The 17,215-nt window shown below is 47.9% G+C and overlaps 1 protein-coding gene and 1 pseudogene across 2 annotated transcripts in view; one reads left to right on the top strand and one right to left on the bottom strand.

Annotated features, from left to right (window-relative positions):
• Positions 1 to 9,280: 9,280 nt before the first annotated feature.
• Positions 9,281 to 10,300, bottom strand: LOC148107656 (uncharacterized; annotated as a pseudogene).
• Positions 10,301 to 15,683: 5,383 nt separating this feature from the next.
• The window catches only part of CENPU (centromere protein U), a 38,446-nt gene continuing 36,914 nt past the window's right edge, over positions 15,684 to 17,215 (top strand). Inside the window, exon 1 of one of the 2 annotated variants that reach the window (XM_045785812.2) lies at positions 15,684 to 15,770. In XM_045785812.2, coding sequence (XP_045641768.2) covers positions 15,730 to 15,770 — 41 coding nt within the window. In that variant the 5' untranslated portion in view covers positions 15,684 to 15,729. Of the gene's footprint in view, positions 15,771 to 15,831; positions 15,952 to 17,215 lie in introns of those variants that run through there. The other variant, XM_045785814.2, reaches the window with a different exon arrangement.

Genomic DNA, 17,215 nt, shown 5'->3' with positions numbered 1-17,215 from the left:
GTGAGTGAAGGCCTCTCTTTTCACGTCAGGGGTGATGTGTGGGACAGCCTTGGATGTGCGTGAGCGCAGAGCAGGAAGGGCCCCCGGCCTTGCCCTCCCCACAACTTCCCTGACACCCACGTGGGGTGACCTGGGGCCTCCGGCCATGTTCTCTGGCAACAGCACCGCTATGTTGTGCAGAAGAAAATCATGGTGTGAATAATGTGGATATTCTTAGAAATGCAAATTCTTTGCTGGGAAGCTCTGTTTCCAGAGACGTTGGCTGTGGTTGGTGGTTCTGTGGCAGGTTTAATTCTGTGTATTTTACTAATTCTCTTACTAAGCACTGTTTTAGAAGCTGTCTCATTTATAGCAGCCAACTTTTTCCTTTTCCTCTGGTTTCCACGCTACACTATCATTGTAAAGATTTCCTGTTCTGCAGGTGTTCTTCAGTGAGCCCCCAGTGCCTTACATAGTCTGTGGTGGTGAAATCCCCGCCTCCCTCCCTTTAAATCTCGTGTTTGGTGTGGAGATGTTGGTTTTTCCCTCTAAAGCTCAAGCCCTGTTGGCATCTCTCTGGTGAGGCTCCGAATTCGTTCTGCCTTTTGTTTGAGTTGATACACTCCTTATCTTGTCTGTCCTCGTCTCCCCTTTCTCTTCCTCTTCCCCTGAGTGGAGGGAGCGTGAGTGTCTGCGCTCTGGGCATGACCTTTCTTTTCCCTCCATTAGCACCCAACACAGCTTGCAAACCAGTAGGTGTTCATTAAATCTCATGTGAACAAATACCTGCAATTTTGAACAAAGCTTCTCTTGTAATGAGGTTGATGTTCATGCTGGATTTTATCCTTTAAAAAAAAAAGTGCTAAAACACACATAAAATGTATCTTTATTTTTTTTAAAGATTTTATTTATTTGAGAGAGAGAGCGCATGAGTGAGGGGCAGGGACAGAGGGAGAGGAAGAAGCAGACGCCCTGCTGAGCAGGGAGCCTGACATGGGACCCAGGACCCCGAGGTCACCACCTGAGCCAAAGGCAGACGCTTAACCAACTGAGCCACCCAGGTGCCCCTCAGCTTCATTATTTTTAAGCACAGTTCAGAGGCATTAAGTGTGTTCACACCGTTGTGCAACCGTCAGTGCCATCTGTCCACGGAACTCTCTTCATCCTGCGAAACGGAAACTCTGCTCATTACACGGTAACATCCATTCCCTCCTCTCCCCAGCCCCTGGCAGCCACCGTTGTCCTCGCCGTCTCTGTGAATCCCGCTGCAGGTAAATCCTGCAGTGTATCTTCTTTGGGACTGGTGATCTCACTTATAATGTCCTCCAGGTTCACCCGTGTTGTAGCATGGGTCAGGGTTTCCTTCCTTTCTATTTTATTTTATTTATTTTTTTATTATGATAGTAAATTTTATTTAGTGCCAGGCCAATTTATTGTGCCAAGATTATATTTCCTGCATTACAAATTCAAAGTAATGACCTCTGGCCTTTTTGGAGGAAAATGTATATACTCTTTGTTACACTCTTACTAATTTCCTTTCATCTTTTTTGTTTTCTTATGTTCAGTTAGTCAGCACGTAGTACATCATGAGTTTTTGACGTAATGTTCATGATTCAGTAGTTGCGTGTAACACCCAGTGCTCATCACCACACGTGCCCTCCTTAGTACCCATCACCTCATTTCCTTCCTTTTTAGGGCTGAATAATAGTCCATGGTAGGCACAGACCACATTTTCTTTATCCATCCATTTGTTGATGGACATTCGAGTTGTTCATATCTTTTCGCTATCGAGAGTAATACTGCTGTGAACACGGGTGTACAAATATCTGTTTTAGTCCCTGCTTCCAATTCTTCTGTGTATGTACCTAGAAGTGGGATTGCTGATCATGTATATGGTAATTTTATGCAGAATTTGTTGAGGATTTGCCATCTCGTTTGCCCCAGCGGCTGCCTCACTTGACATTGTCACGAACAGAGCACAATGGTTCCAGTTTCTCTACATGCCGTCTGTAAACGTCCTCTCTGGCCGGTTTCTGTGTTTGTCATGACACACATCCTGATGGGCGTGAAGTGGTATCTCACTGTGGTTTTGCTTTGCGTTTCCGTGATGATTAGTAAGGGCGAGCATCCTTTCCTGGGCTTACTGGTCATTTGCATATCATCTTTGGAGAAGTGTGTCTTCAAGTCCTTTGCCTATTCTTACAAACTGAGTTGTTCATGTGTTTTATTGATCTGTACGTGTTCTTTATATATTCTGGATATTAATCCCCAAACACCGTCTTTCAGTTCTTTTTTTTTTTTTTTAAAGATTTTATTTATTTATTTCACAGAGAGAGAGAAGGCCAGCGAGAGAGGGAACACAAGCAGGGGGAGTGGGAGAGGAAGAAGCAGGCTCCCAGCTGAGGAGCCCAATGTGGGACTCGATCCCAGAACGCTGGGATCACGCCCTGAGCCGAAGGCACATGCTTAACGACTGTGCTACCCAGGCGCCCCACCGTCTTTCAGTTCTTAACTGCCATGGTGCACTGTTTGGGGTCCGAGCCTGTTTAACAGCAGTAGATACCCCGTGGCACTCTTCCCACAAAGCAGACCACACCTCCAGAGCCCGGTGGTCTGGGGCTCAAGCCCAGCCGGGACAGAAGACGATGGTTGACTCGGGGTGAGGCAGTCTTCTCTTCTGTGCAGACCCCCTGCGTGTTAGGCTTCTCTCAGGAGCAGCCAGAGAGCAGGCCTCTCCCCACAGATGAGGAGCGAGGAGGCGTGAACAGGGTAATGCTGAAACCACAGTCGTCTCTCTGCCCCCCTAACAGCCCTTCCTGCCCCTCCCTGCGCCCCCCCACCGTGACACACCCACATTCTAGATCTTTTTTTTTTTTTTAAGATTTTATTTATTTATTAATGACAGAGAGAGAGAGAGACAGCCAGCGAGAGAGGGAACACAAGCAGGGGGAGTGGGAGAGGAAGAAGCAGGCTCCCAGCAGAGGAGCCTGATGTGGGGCTCGATCCCAGAACCCCGGGATCACGCCCTGAGCTGAAGGCAGACGCTAAACAACTGAGCCACCCAGGCGCCGCCCGCACTCTAGATCTAAACGCAGAAAGGCAGCTTGTTTTCACTATATTTGGCATTTGGCAAATGCTTTTGCCTCCCACTTTTTTCGATTACTTGGAAGACTCATCATAATAACTGAAATGCATCCAATGTTGCCACAGGCCAGGCGCTATTCTTAGCATTTTACCCGGATGACCCACTTTACGTTACCACCCTGGAGCCAAATGCTACTGCTGTCCCCATTTTCCAATGAGGAAATCAAAGCACACGTGTGACATGGCCAATGTCACACCCCCGGACAGGACGGAAGCTGGAACTGAGCTTTCAGCCTCGTGGTGTGGACGTTTCTTCTCGTCCGCCTTCCGCCGTGAGCGTCCTTTCTCAGTGCTACCGCTTCTGCCTCTAAGCGTCAGTACGAATGGTTTTGACTCCTGTCCTGGATTGTTCTTTGTCACAGCAGGGCCTAATACCACTTCCCACAGTTTTGTGCTGGTTTTATGGCTTATCAAAAATTAAATACAGTTGCTCTCTGTGGTGTTGGTAACCCCGGTCCGTCGAGGACTAAAAGTTTGGTAGAACCAGCCACTGTGTTTTAGAGGAAAATGTGTGTGAGGCTGTGTTGCAGGCATACAGCCGTTCATGAGATGCCTCAGAGAAGTTCTAGAAGTCCTCAGCGATGCGGGTCGTAGCAGCTGCGGGATTATACTAGGGAGTACTCTGTGCTACACTCCTGTGTGATGCCGTGTTCATTCCTTACGCATGTCCCCGTTCAGTCCTCATAGAGACCCCTTAGGGGGTGAGTCCCCAATTACGTGTTTACTGTCTGCTAAGTGCCAGGCACGGTTCTGTGCCGTGGGGCCACAGCGGTGAGCGCAGCAGACAAGATCCTTGCCCTGCAGAGGCTCACTTTGTAACACAGAGAGGACGGACCATACACACAAAAGCAAACGGATGAGTTCAGATTGTGATGGGTGCTTTGAAAAAAGCAACTGAGAGAGTATTGTTTTAAGTGTTGGGGTCAGAGAAGGTCCCTTTGAGGAGGTGACACTTGTGATGACCTGAAGAATGAGGAAGGGGAACCGTCCTCACAAGGTTTGGGGAAAGAGTTCAAAAAGCAGAATCGTGAGTGCAAAGGCCCTGAGGTGGGAAAGCATGTGAGGTATTCCAGGACCCGGAAGAAAGCGAGTGAGGCTAGAGCATCATAAGCGAGGGCAAGTGTAGTACTGGAAAAAGTTAGAGAAGGAGGACCAGATTACCAGAAAGGAATCTGGGTGTTACTCTGGGTTCAGGAGGAAACCAATGAGGGGTTTCGAGGCAAGGACTAACATTCCCTGAATTACCTTTGTCAAGGACTACTCCCGGCTGCCACAGAGGGATCAGAGGAGAAGCACGGAGACCACACAAGGACAGTGTGGTGCATGGTGGCGGCTTGAACCAGGTTGGTGGCAGTGGAGATAAGAAAGGGGCTGGGGGTGGAACCACTGCACGTGGGGAACCAGGGAAAGGGAGGGATCGGGGCGTGAGCTCCGTTGGGGAGATGTGCAGCTGCACTCACTGAGCTGGGAAGACTCGCAGGGGTTTTGGGGGAGGCAAGTGGGAGGTCGAATTTGGACAGTTTCTATTTGAGGTGCCTGCTAGACAAGCCCGTGAAGATAGACAGGAGGCTGTGGTTCAGAAGACCGTCAGGTTGGAGAGAACACATTGGCGAGTCAGCAGCATACAGAAGGTCAAAGAGACTTTGCCAGGTAACCTGGGGAACCAGAAAATCTAAATGGGAAATAGAGGAGGTCCCAAGACAGAACCAGCCTTGCATATTTGAAAGGGAATTAAGGAGCCAGCAATGGGGACTGAGAATTACCTCCCATGGGGGAGGGTGGGCAAGCAAGCACGTGGTGTCCCGGAAGCCAAGAGAGAAAAGTTTCAGGGAGGGAGGGGATCAGTTATGTCATATGCTGTTGAAAGGTGGAATGTGGTGGGGACAGAGGAATGTCTGCTGGATTCTGCCATGGTGACAATTCTGGACATAAGTGTTCCAGCAGAGCAGGGAGGACAGAAGCCCGTTGGGAGCGAGTGGGGACGTGGGCTCCTGGAAAGTCAGGAAGATCCGCTAACTAGCCCTGAATTTTCCCACTGCATGATTTCTTGTGCCTGGATCACCTTTTTCCTGTGCCTTCCCCTCCATGGTGTGATGCCCATCACCATGCTGGACAAATTTCCTTCGTTAGCCAGTCCCCAGGTGCCCCCAGTCTCTCCACTGTAATGCACAAAGTGGAGGTGGGTCGATGCTGTGGACTCTCGAATTTTCATCCATATTTCTGGCAATTGTTTTTTTTCATGGCAGCACCAGCAGAAGAGAAGCAGGCCAGCCTGTCCCAGTTACCTGCCACGGCAGGTAAACAGAGGGCAGAAGGCCCTGGCGGCAGCTTGAGAGGCACGGACCCTGGGGCTGTTGGACTGAGCGTCCCTCCCGTTCCGCCGCCTCGAGCCCCGTCGGCATCTAGCCTGGAGAGTGGCTGTGGCCACAGTCTGCCTGCACGAGACCATTTGTCCATCCGTCTCAGCGGGAGCAGCCTCAGCATGAGACCATTTGTCCATCCGTCTCAGCAGAAGCAGCCTCAGCACCCGGAGCGGAGAGAGAGCAGCTCCCGGTTAGCGCGAGCCTGCAGATGTGAGGTCCCCCAGGGTGGCCCCTTTCACCACTGGGGCCCGGAGGAGATCCCCAAATCGGAACGCGCTTCCTCACTCAGCACGAGACATTGGGAAATCGACCCACCTTACGTATTATCCATCTACTTGGCGTAAAAAGAAACCCACATTTTTCCTTTTTGACTTTTAACTCCACTCTGTTGACTTGCTCAAATGGTAGAAGTCTTGCAGGATGACTTCTGCTCCTCAGCCCTGTTCCTGAAGGTAGCGAGATGTACTGTTTTGGCCAGAAGCAGGGGTTTGTCACAAATATATTTTCTATGTAAGTTCTTTGTCACTCACTTTTGTTGCGATTTCTAACGAGGGGAGGGGGGATGGTTTTGACTGTCAAATTTCCCTTACAGAAATTGTCCTTGCTAAATAGTAAGGCTACTGGACATCCCCCCCAGGACTCGAGGCAGACTTCCTGCTTTGCATGTGGCCTGTTAATATCGGAGGGTGAGTCATGGCAGGGGTGGGGGGGAGGACCCTGCCACAGGGGTACCTAAGCACCAGGCACTGGATGGGACACGTGTGAGGCATGCGTGGAACCGGTTTGCTCGCATTCTGCGCTAAGTAACATGTGCAGACACAGAGGGACTCTCCCTTAAGAGCCTGTGCTTTCCCACACCCACTGATACTGCCTTCCCCGCCCTGGAGCTCACGCCTGCTCCCCGGCCGCACCCGGCCAGGTGGGCAGTGGGCCCTGCACCTGGGAGGAATTCCGCCCACCACCACTGTCTTGTGGATGCGTTCTCCCATCGCCCATCAGCTGTGTCCACTCCCCACCCCCCATCCCTGCTGCCCAGTCAGGGTGGCAGCCATCTCTCGCCGGGACAACTACACCAGCCTCTTAACTGGCCTCCGTATCTCTATATGGGTCTCTGCTGACTCACCCTCTCTTCCTCCACTTTGCAGCAAGGATGAAGTTTCTAAATCACGAGTCTTATCACATGGTTCCCCCGTGTTATCGGTCAGAAAGTTCCTGTTGCTCCTAAGTCTGAACTGCTTAATACACTTTGAGGAGGGCTTCTCCGGATTTATTGTGCATCAGCTCCCTTGGGGATCTTAAAACGTAGATTTGGATTCAATAAATTTGGAATTGGGCCTGAAATTGTACATTTTGAATAGGCCCCTCAGGGAATGCCAATGCTGCTGGTCTGTGCACGACACTTTGAGGAGCAAGGAACTGGAGGACCCTTGCGTGTGTCCCTAGCCTCATCTTTTGCCACCTCCCCAACTCTGTTCCAGCCACACTGAATGTATTCTAGCTTCCAGAATGCATCCCACTTCGCTCACCACTGGGCCTTTGCACATGCTCTCTCCCTAGAGCACTGTCTTACCCTGGCCTAGCTGACTCCTATTCCTTTATTCCAATTAGATTGTAGGTAGATGCCGCTTCCTCTAGGAAGTCTTCTCCTATTTTCCAAGCCCAGGAAATAAAGAGTCAGTCATGTGTCCTGGCAGTGGTGTGAGTTGGTAATGATTTTCTTTACGCTAAGTGACAAGGTTAAAGAGGTGAGTGAGCTGGCTTGTGAGACACAGGGTGGCAGCCAGAGGGTGTGTGTGTGTGGGAGCTGTTTACTCCTACAGAAGGTTCCAGAAAAAAGGTTTTTATGTTACGTAGGGGTTTGAGAGGGAAGCCTGTCTGACCTGAGGTTGTCTGGCTGATGGCACTTTTACTATTCCGTTCTCGACTGAGCAGAAAAGTATCCTTGAGGTAAGGGCGCCAGCTGCCCTGAGCTCTGGGAACAAAGTCAGCTGCACAACTGTGAGTGCTGTCAGGCCACTCAAAAGTCCTGTCAGAGTGAGCAAGGTCGTTACAAGGATGAAAACTGTTTTAAGAAACTTCTTTTTTTTTTTTGACCACAGCTTGAAAGTGAATCATGGAGACAATTTTCTACTGCAGAAATTTTCTCTTATTTTCTTACGAAAATCTCTTCCTGTGGAGCTTTCTTTCATTTCTCTTTCTCTGCTTATGTGGTCATGTGTCCCTTTTACAAGTTTGAGTTATAAAACGAATTCCTCTGCAGGTCGGAATCAGCGATTTGCTGGCCGGAGAAACCCTGGATTTTGCTAGAATGCTCCTGCCAGGGTTCCTGCACCAGATGCAGCCCTGCGGGGAGCCGGGAATGGAATTCGAAGCATGTGACATGGCCGGTCGTGATGCAGTGGTCAGACCTATTAGCCATGCGATCTCAGCTTGGCGAGGAGCGGTGCCAGTTAGGTCTGGAAAAAGTAGGACGTTGGTGGCAGAGCGAATAAGTTCAGCAGTGGCGGCTCGGAGCCAGGGAAATGCCAGCGAGCTTGTGACACACGGTGGGACCTAACGTCATTGCAGTTTGCCACTACGGAAAAATCTCTCTGCCTTCCAACTTCAAAATACACCGAATAAAACTTCCTTTCTGTGTTTTATTTCCTCTTTCTCTGAAAGGGAACATCCGAGTGGAGGTCTCCTCCTTCCTCGCCCCGGCCTTGCCCTCCTGGGACATTTTTGGGTAGTTTCCCAGTGTCACACTCACAGACGTGGAGCAGTTGGTCTGTTTAAAACAGATAACGACTTGAGTTTCTTCCTGAAGAGAACGGCCAAGGTTAGTGGGTTATTCCTGTGCACCCAGTAATTAGTAGGTGTTGCAGGAAGTTAAAAAACACAAGAAGAAAATTTAAGAAAGAAATTATTTTCTGTATTTTCCATAATAGAAAATACACCCTTTGCCTTCAGGGAAACGTACAGGAAATGAGGCTGAGAGATGATAGAGGGCAAGGAAAAATGAGTTGAGCAACAGGTAGTTAAGATATGTAGTCTTACTAATCTTGAACAGACTTTTAAAAAATTTTTGTTTAAAATCAATTAACATATAGTATATTATTAGTTTCAGAGGTAGAGGTCAATGACTCATCAGTTGCATAGAACACCCAGTGCTCATCACATCACATGCCTCCTTAGTGTCCATCACCCAGTTACCCCACCCCCACCCACCTCCCCTCCAGCAACCCTCAGTTTGTTCCCTAGAGTTAAGAGTCTCTTATGGCTTGCGTGCCCCTCTGTTTTTATCTTATTTTATTTTTCTTCCCTTCCCCTGTGTTCATCTGTCTTGTTTCTTACAACATCTGAAAATGCGAGCTCTAGTCTCCAGTTACATTTTCAAACCTGCAGGTCCCGTCTTCGTCTGCCCTCTGGTGGCTGCGGTTCGGTACAGAAAGTTCAACAGAAGAGCTCACTTGAAGAAAAGCAGAGGCCCAGTAAGAAATGATGGGTTTTTTGTTTTGTTTTGTTTTGTTTTGTTTTGTTTTAATGCCAGAAGTAGAATATCCATTTGTAATTTATTTTGTAAGAATACAAATTTTTGCCAGGAGTTTAAGGAATTGCTCTAACTTTGCTTTGGTTTTTGTTTTTTAATGTAAATTCAAGTTAGTTAACATATAGTGTATTATTAGATTCCAGGTAGAGTTTAGCAATTCATCAGTTGCGTATAACACCCAGTGCTCATTACGTCACGTGTCCTCCTTAATGCCCATCACCCCGTTACCCCATCCCCCCACCCACCTCCCCTACAGCAACCCTGTTTGTTCCCTAGAGTTAAGAGTCTCTTATGGTTTGCTTCCCTCTCTGTTTTTGTCTTATTTTATTTTTCTTCCCTTCCCCTGTGTTTATCTGTTTTGTTTCTTAAATTCCACATATGAGTGAAATCATATGGTATTTGTCTTTCTCTGACTTATTTTGGTTAGCATAATACACTATGGTTCCATCCACATCATTGCAAATGGCAAGATTTCATTTTTTGATGGCTGAGTAATATTTCATTGTATATATGTACCACACCCTCTTTATCCATTCAGCCATTGATGGACATGTGGGTTCTTTCCATAGTTTGGCTATTGTGGACATTGCTGCTATAAACATTGGGGTGGGCGCCCCTTTGGATCACTACATTTGTACTTTGGGGTAAATACCTAGTAGTGCAATTGCTGGGTCATAGGGTAGGAGCCTGATGCGGGGCTCGATCCCATAACGCCAGGATCATGCCCTGAGCCGAAGGCAGATGCTTAACCGCTGTGCCACCCAGGCGCCCCAATACATGCATATTTTTTGATAGCAGGGGGAAACCTTTTATGGGTAAGTTACAAAGAAAGATAAGGCAAATAAACAATTTTGTGTAAGAAATTCAACACATGCTGTACAATGTTTTCACTTCTCTGCCATCGTTTGTACAAACTCTTCCCAGTTTACTTTAGACCATCACCATCAATATCTGCTTCCCCGGTCATTTCATCGACCTCTTCGTCTGTTCACTTCTCTCCCAGGTTTGTCAGCACATGGCAAAGCTCTGCCGTGCTAATTAATACTGCCGTTGCGGTCGAACACACAGAATGCTTCCGTAATTTCTTCTTCACGGGCTGGTTCTCACGCCGTCACTGTCAGAAGTTCCCGGGAGGCAGCGGTGCTTTGCCGTCAGCATCTGCTGCATTAACCATGTCCTGGAACTGCTTCTGTGGGATTCTGCCCCATACACTCTATGTTAACTAACTTGAACTTAAATGAAAAAAAACAAAAACAAAAATGAAAAACCAAAGCAATGTTGGAGCAATTCCTACAACTCCTAGCAAAAATCTGTGTTCTTACAAGATAAATTACAAATGGGTGTTATACATATATAGACAGTCTGTATATCTAGGCTCCATATCCTTTACCTTTTATCTCCGTGATACACCTGTAACATAAAGCATAATATTCTCATTTATATTCTTATTTAAAATCAAACTAATAATCCCAAAACATGAAACTAATATGCACATCAACCAAATCCACAGGGAAGATGTATTTCCACAGGGGAGTGTCCATGCCCAACCATTCCATTCATCCCAGCGTCCAAGACGTTTTGTGGTTCTTTATTTTCTGCATCTGAATTATAAAAGCAATAGTTGTGTGTTTGTTTGTTTTTTTTTTCATTTTCCAAACATGAAAGTATGTTCTATAGCCAGGGGCCCCCGCCCACCCACACACCCACCCATGAAGATGTCCTCCAGCTTTTCTGCGATCCCGATCCCCTTTCCTCCTCTGGGCTCACATTGTCCCAGGCTACCAGGAGGGGTCGGGACCCTGCTCCCTCCACTCCTGCGTGTTCAGCCCCCTTCCAAAACCCATGCTTCACCGCATCCTGGCCCCTGTCCCTAATCCTTCACAACCTCCCTTAGGTACACCGAGACAAGGTTGTTGAATTTAACACACATTCACGAAAGGTTAATGGAGATGGAACGAGCACACACACAATGCAGGGACCATCTGAAAATAGAAAATATGGGCCGGGGCTTCCTTAAAAAGTAATCTGCATTGTTTTCACAGAGAGTTTCCCAGGGACCGGATCTGTCCTTGGCCGCAGCTTCTCTGATCTGCTGGGCTTCTCCTCTTCCCTTGGCTGACCCTTCTCCCCTCGCCAGCCTCCAGCCTCCAGCCCCCATGTTCCTCTTACTGTCCTATGATGAGCCTTGGTGTTTGCCTCCTCCCACCCAGACTCCCACATCTACATTCAGATGCTCGTGAAAGCGTCCTGGTCTTCGCCCCAGCAGTACAAATAACCACAGAAGCTTGGAAATTGCCATTCGACACTAACTTCTTAGGCAAGACTCCCACCCACCCTCTTTTTTTTTTTTTTTTTTTTTTAAGATTTTATTTATCGGGGCGCCTGGGTGGCTCAGTCATTAGGCGTCTGCCTTCAGCTCAGGAAGTGATCCCGATGTTCTGGGATCGAGTCCCACATCAGGCTCCTCCGCTGGGAGCCTGCTTCTTCCTCTCCCACTCCCCCTGCTCCTGTTCCCTCTCTCGCTGGCTGTCTCTCTCTGTGTCAAATAAATGAATAAAATCTTAGGGAAAAAAAAGATTTTATTTATCTATTTGTCAGAGAGAGAGAGAGAGCACAAGCAGGGGGAGCGGCAGGCAGAGGGAGAAGTAGGTTCCCCGCTGAGCAAGGAGCCCTCTACGACTCCGTCCCAGGACCCCGGGATCATGACCTGAGCCGAAGGCAGACACTGAACTGACTGAGCCACCCAGGCGCCCCTCCCACCCCCCTTTGACCAGAGCAACTGGGAGTCTTCTCCATGTTACAATTACTACTTTATCGTACTACGTGTGCCCCGGAGATCCTGGAATGTGCCCCCTCCCCTCTCCCCTTCCCTCCCCCCGTTTGAGAGTCACTGCTCTAAGCTAGCAGTTAACTGAGAAGGCAGCACGAGGGAGTGGAACAAATGTGAGTTTGGCGTTCGAACGCCTAGGCTGGCACCCTGCCTTCCCTGTGACTAGCTCCACCGGCGTGGGCAAGTTCCTGCGGAGGCCTCCAGGTGCCCGTGTCCAGCAGCCATTTCCCACTCTCGCAATTTCCACCTCCACCCACCACGCCTGTTCTAGTAGGAAGCTAGTGAGTGTATTCCAGTTCTCTGGCCACAGGAATTGGTTCGGGGTCACGTGTGTGTTCGTGTTATGTGTCAAGGCTATAGCACCCACTTGTTTGGCCAAACACCAGTCTAGATGTCCCTATGAAGGTATTTTTTAGATGTGATTAATCTTTTTTTTTAAGATTTTATTTATTTATTTGAGAGAGAGAGCGAGTGAGTGAGAGAGAGAGCATGAGCCGGTGAAGGAGCAGAGGGAGAAGCAGTCTCTCAGCTGAGCAGGGGGCCCAATGTGGGGCTCGATCCCAGGACCCTGGGATCAGGACCTGAGCCAAAGGCAGATGCCTAACTGACTGAGCCACCCGGGTGCCCCGTGATTAATCTTTAAATTAGTAGACTTTGAGTAGAGCAGATTATTCTCCAGGATGTGGGTGGCCCTCACCCAATCAGTTGAGGGCCTTAAGAGCAAAGACTGGGATTTTGCCCATGATAAAAAAATATTCTGCCTCAAGACTGCAGCCTAAAAATTCTGCCTGAGTTTCCTGCCTGTCACCCTGCAGAATTCAGACTCAAGCCTGCAACATCAACTCTTACCTGAATTTCCAGGTTGCTGGCCTGCCCTCTCATGGCAAACTCGCCAGCCTCCACAATCAATTGTGTGAGATAATTCCTTAAAATAAATCTCTCATGTACATGGATATAAATATTCCATCCAGAGTGCTGAACCTCTTCCTGTCTTGACAGTTGGGTACTTTCTTTTTAAAATACATATACATGAAAGAAAGATTTATTTTATATTTATAAATACACATACACACATATATAGGAGATGTGTGTGTGTGTGTGTGTGTGTGTGTGTGTGTGTGTGTGTCCCTCCTATTGGTTCTGTTTCCCTGGAGAACCCTGACTCACCCAGGCAGGTATGTTACCAGCTGGACCAATTAGAGTAAAGCTTAGGCCTTTTTCTGGGAGTGCTGGACACGGCTACTCCCTGTCTTTGAATGGTGGAGTTCGGATGTGAGATTGGAGCAGCTGCCAGGTGCCAGCTCTGGGCCCCAATCCTAAAATCTAATTCAGGTACCACCCCTTACCACCTGTGGGGCTGCTCCTTTGTTTCCTCATACGTAATGTGGGATTATAGTATTTACCACATAGGGTTATTGAGAGGTTTAAATGGTTTAATAAGTACTAAACACTTAGGACAATGCCTGGGTCATAGTAAATGCTCAATAAGTCCCAGCAATGATGATGGCGATGACGGTGACGATGACGGCGATGACGGTGACGATGATGATATACAGCCTGAGGAAAAGGCTGATGTACAAGGAGGGCCAGGAGATGGATTCAGAGCCCTGATGGCTTGTCTAACCTCTAGGTCAAACAGCTTGACAGCCATCCTACCTCTGGACACAAGCTCAGAAATTCCTTTTATTTTTTAAACCTATTTGGGTTGAGTTTTTATTCCATCCAGAGTGCTGCACATCTTCCTGTCTTGACAGTTGGGCAGTTTCTTTTTTCAGACCCACAAGCACAAGACCTGCAACCCTTTTCCCAGAAAATGGAGCTACCTGTCCACTCTCTTAAGGGTGACAGATTTCCATGGCTCCAGGAACCCTATTTCTACCCATCAGCAAATGGGATGTACTTTCAATTCCTCAAAGGTAATTTACTCTCCAATGGCAATTGCCCAAATAATTCCTGGGTGGGGTGATTTCACCAAGGAGGAATCAGGAAGGACCTATAAACAATGAAAAGCTGATGGACTTAAGGAAAATGTAAATAAAAAACAGAATAGGATAGCATTTCAGCTCACTAGTTAGGTAAACATGTAAAAGTCTTGAAAGCTGTAAGTGTTGAAAAGTCCAAGGGGACTTTTATATACGGCTGATGGGGGATTTAAATTGTAGTCTACCAAACAAGGTGTAAAAATTGACATTATCTTATAGAGCTGAAAATGTCCTTATCCTACAAAGCAACAATATTACTATTGAGTTGATCCTTAGAGAGACTCTCAGACATATGTCATGTGAGACACAAGAACGTTTAGCACTGCATTGTTGGTTAGAGCAAAAGACTGAAAACCACTGACATAGCCATACACAGGGGAATGAAGAAATAAAGTGTGGAATATTTAAAGCATTCCAAAGACAATGGAAAAGAATGAACTACAGCTACGTGCATGGATGTGGCTAAATCTAAAAATTGTAACTTTGATTAAGAGCGTTTGCAGAATACATACCAAATATCATTTATATAAAGTTTAGAACCATACAGTAATTCATACATTATTTAGGGATTTATCAAGGTAGCTCCATTTTCTGGGAAAAGGGTTGTAAGTCTTGTGCTTGTGGGTCTGACACAAGTCCGAAGAGCGGTTATAACGGGCCCGGGGGGTGGGGTGGGGTGGAGATAATTGTTTATTTTCTAATCCAGTGGTGAGTACATGGTGTTGTTGTTGTTGTTGTTGCTGCTGTTGTTTTGAGACAGAGGGGCAGAGAGAGAGAGAGAGAGAGAATTTTAAGCAGACTCCAAGTTCAGCCTGGAGCCCACGTTAGTGGGGTGGGGGCTGGGGAGGTGGGGTGGGGTGGGGAAGGACTGGATCTCACGACTCTGAGACCATGACCTGAGCCTGGAATCACCAGTCCAACGCTTAGGTGTTACTTTTTATCCTTACATTATATATATTTTTTGTATGCATGAGCTATAACTTTTTATTGTGATAAAATATACATAACATGAAATTTAGCATTTTAACCATTTTTAACTCTACACTTCAGCGGCACTACTTAAGTACATTCACGTTAGGCAATCATCCACCACTCTCCATCTGCAGAACCTTTTCATCATCCCAAACTGTGCTTTTGGCATCATATGCAAGAAATCATTGCCAAATTCAGTGTCATGAAGTTTTTGCTCTGTTTTCTTCTAAGAGTTGTATAGTTTTCAAGTTTAGGTCTTTGGTCCATTTTAATAAAGTTCATTTTTATTTACGATGTGGTAAGGGCCCAGCGTTCTTTTGCGGGATAATACATTTTTAAACAGAAAAGAATAGAATATTAGCTCCAGAAGGGACCCTCCCCACTTACCATGAGGACACTGGAATAGAGGTAAAATAACACGCAGAGCTCACACAGCTGTTGGAGGGCAGCAGGGAAGTCAAATCCTGCCTGTTCGGCAATGCATCGCTCTAACCCTCCAGGGACAAAAGCGCCTGGAGCTCCTGCTGTGATTTGGCTCAAGTCCACAGGGCGAGCGCACCACCTCTTTTCAGCTGCGGCTCCTCCCCTTCCCCGCCCCGTGGGCGGGCCCACGCGGCTCCGGAACTGTGGAGCTTTGGAAAACTGGCGCGGCGCGCGGGTGGGAGCAAAAGCCCGGCAAACTGATGCCGTCTCAAAGCCCTTCAGCAAGCGATTGGTTGAAAGGCGCGGACTCCAGCTTTCCTAGAATTCCAGGTCTGGTTTTCTCTCGCGCTCCAGGCTGGGGAGGAGCCCAGGGCCCGCTCTAGTACAAGGTCCGGGGAGGGGTGTGGGGGCGGGAGAGCATGCTCGGCCCCTATTGGCTGCTCCGAGCGGCGCGGGGTTTGGCGGGAACTTTACGGGCTCTGCCTGCGCGGAGAGCGGTAGACTCGGATGGCCCCGTCGCGGCGGGTGCGGTACCCCGGGCGGGGCGGGTAAGTTGTGCGGCCCGTGGGGACGCGGACGGGGGACAGGCTTTCTCTCCTTCCTCTGCTGCGGCGTTTGTGGCTCTCGGAGATGTTCGTGCTGAGTAGCGACGGTCCCCGGCTCTGCCACTGTGGAATTCGCCCAGGGCCTCTGTTCCACCTGGAAAATGGAAATAAAAATCCAGACTACGTAGGTCGCCGTAAGAGTTAAAGGAGTTACAGCTGAACATTGTGTCTGGAGGGTGGAAAAGAATGTTAATGTTAGCTTTGAGTGGGTGGGCGTAGTCTGAAGCAGAATCAAAATATTTTGAAACAAAATATCCGACAGTAACTCATTGAGTGCCTACTGCTTGCCAGACAGGACTTTCTAGAAACGTTAGCGCTCTGGCGGGTAGTCAGGTGTTCTTATTTTCAAGATCCTGGTGTTTTTGTAACACGGAACTTAAAGCTGAACCAAATCGCCAGCTAGGGGACCAAGCTGCCGCTTGTTATGTTTAAAAGGGGCACTGCAGGATGGGTCAAGCAGTTGGGTCTTTTGTTTGTTTTTTAATCAAAAAGGGCATGCATTTAAATATAGACTCCAAATCGCTCTCCAAAATATTAGTTTTAATGGATTCATTGACCATTTCTGGCTGGCTGTGTCTTGAGCGCATCCAAAGGCCTGGTGTGGTCCTGGCTAAAGGGGTTTCAGCTTGCTACAGTGGGTGCACAAGGTCATACAAACATCCAGGAGTTCCTCCTGGGCCCTGGGAAGACTGCCTGGAGAAGGTGGCATGTGTAGACATGAGCTGACTGTGGAAGGTGAGCCAAGCAGAGCATAGGGGAAAGGTTGGAGCAGGACAGAGCAGGCAGGTGGAATAAATTGAGACTAGACTCCTGTGGCTGGTGGGGAAGAAGGGAGGACTCTCCCAAAGGAGGGGAGGATCGGGAAAGAATATGGGCCTTAACATCACCTGATGAGAGATAAGCTTATTCTGATAGGCCAGGTAGGTTTTGTTTCTCTCCCCCGACTTCCCTTCCCCATTTCTCTCCCTCTCTGTGTGTGTGTGTGTACGTACGTACATATAGCATTATTGCCTTTGAGATTCCTGCAATCTGTTCATCCTTCCCCCTGAAACGCACTGGTGCGCATATACCAAAAATCTTACGTATGGTATCACAGAGGTTTCTGTCTTTGAGAAACCTCACCTTGCGCCTACCCTAAGGTAAGGACTTTCTCTTAAGCACAGAGGAGGCAGGAGCCAGTGGAGAGGAGGATAAGAAGTTAGGCAATCTGGGTTTTAGACCTATTTCTGTTACTTGGCTGTATGACCATTAATAAGTCACTTTTCTGAACCCTAGAATCATAAATGCCATAAAATGAATACCTGTTCTACCTTCTTGGGAGCTGAGAATCCAATAAAGCAGAGGTTCTTAAGGTGTGGTTCCTTGTTTAGAAATGTGAAATCTCAGAT

Source organism: Ursus americanus, chromosome 27 (genome assembly GCF_024610735.1).
Source record: "Ursus americanus isolate L20-20 chromosome 27, mUrsAme1.1.p, whole genome shotgun sequence".
Classification (NCBI taxonomy): Eukaryota; Metazoa; Chordata; class Mammalia; order Carnivora; family Ursidae; genus Ursus; species Ursus americanus.
The sequence above is the reverse complement of the archived record's forward strand: the minus strand, read 5'-3'. Positions and strand labels throughout refer to the sequence as shown.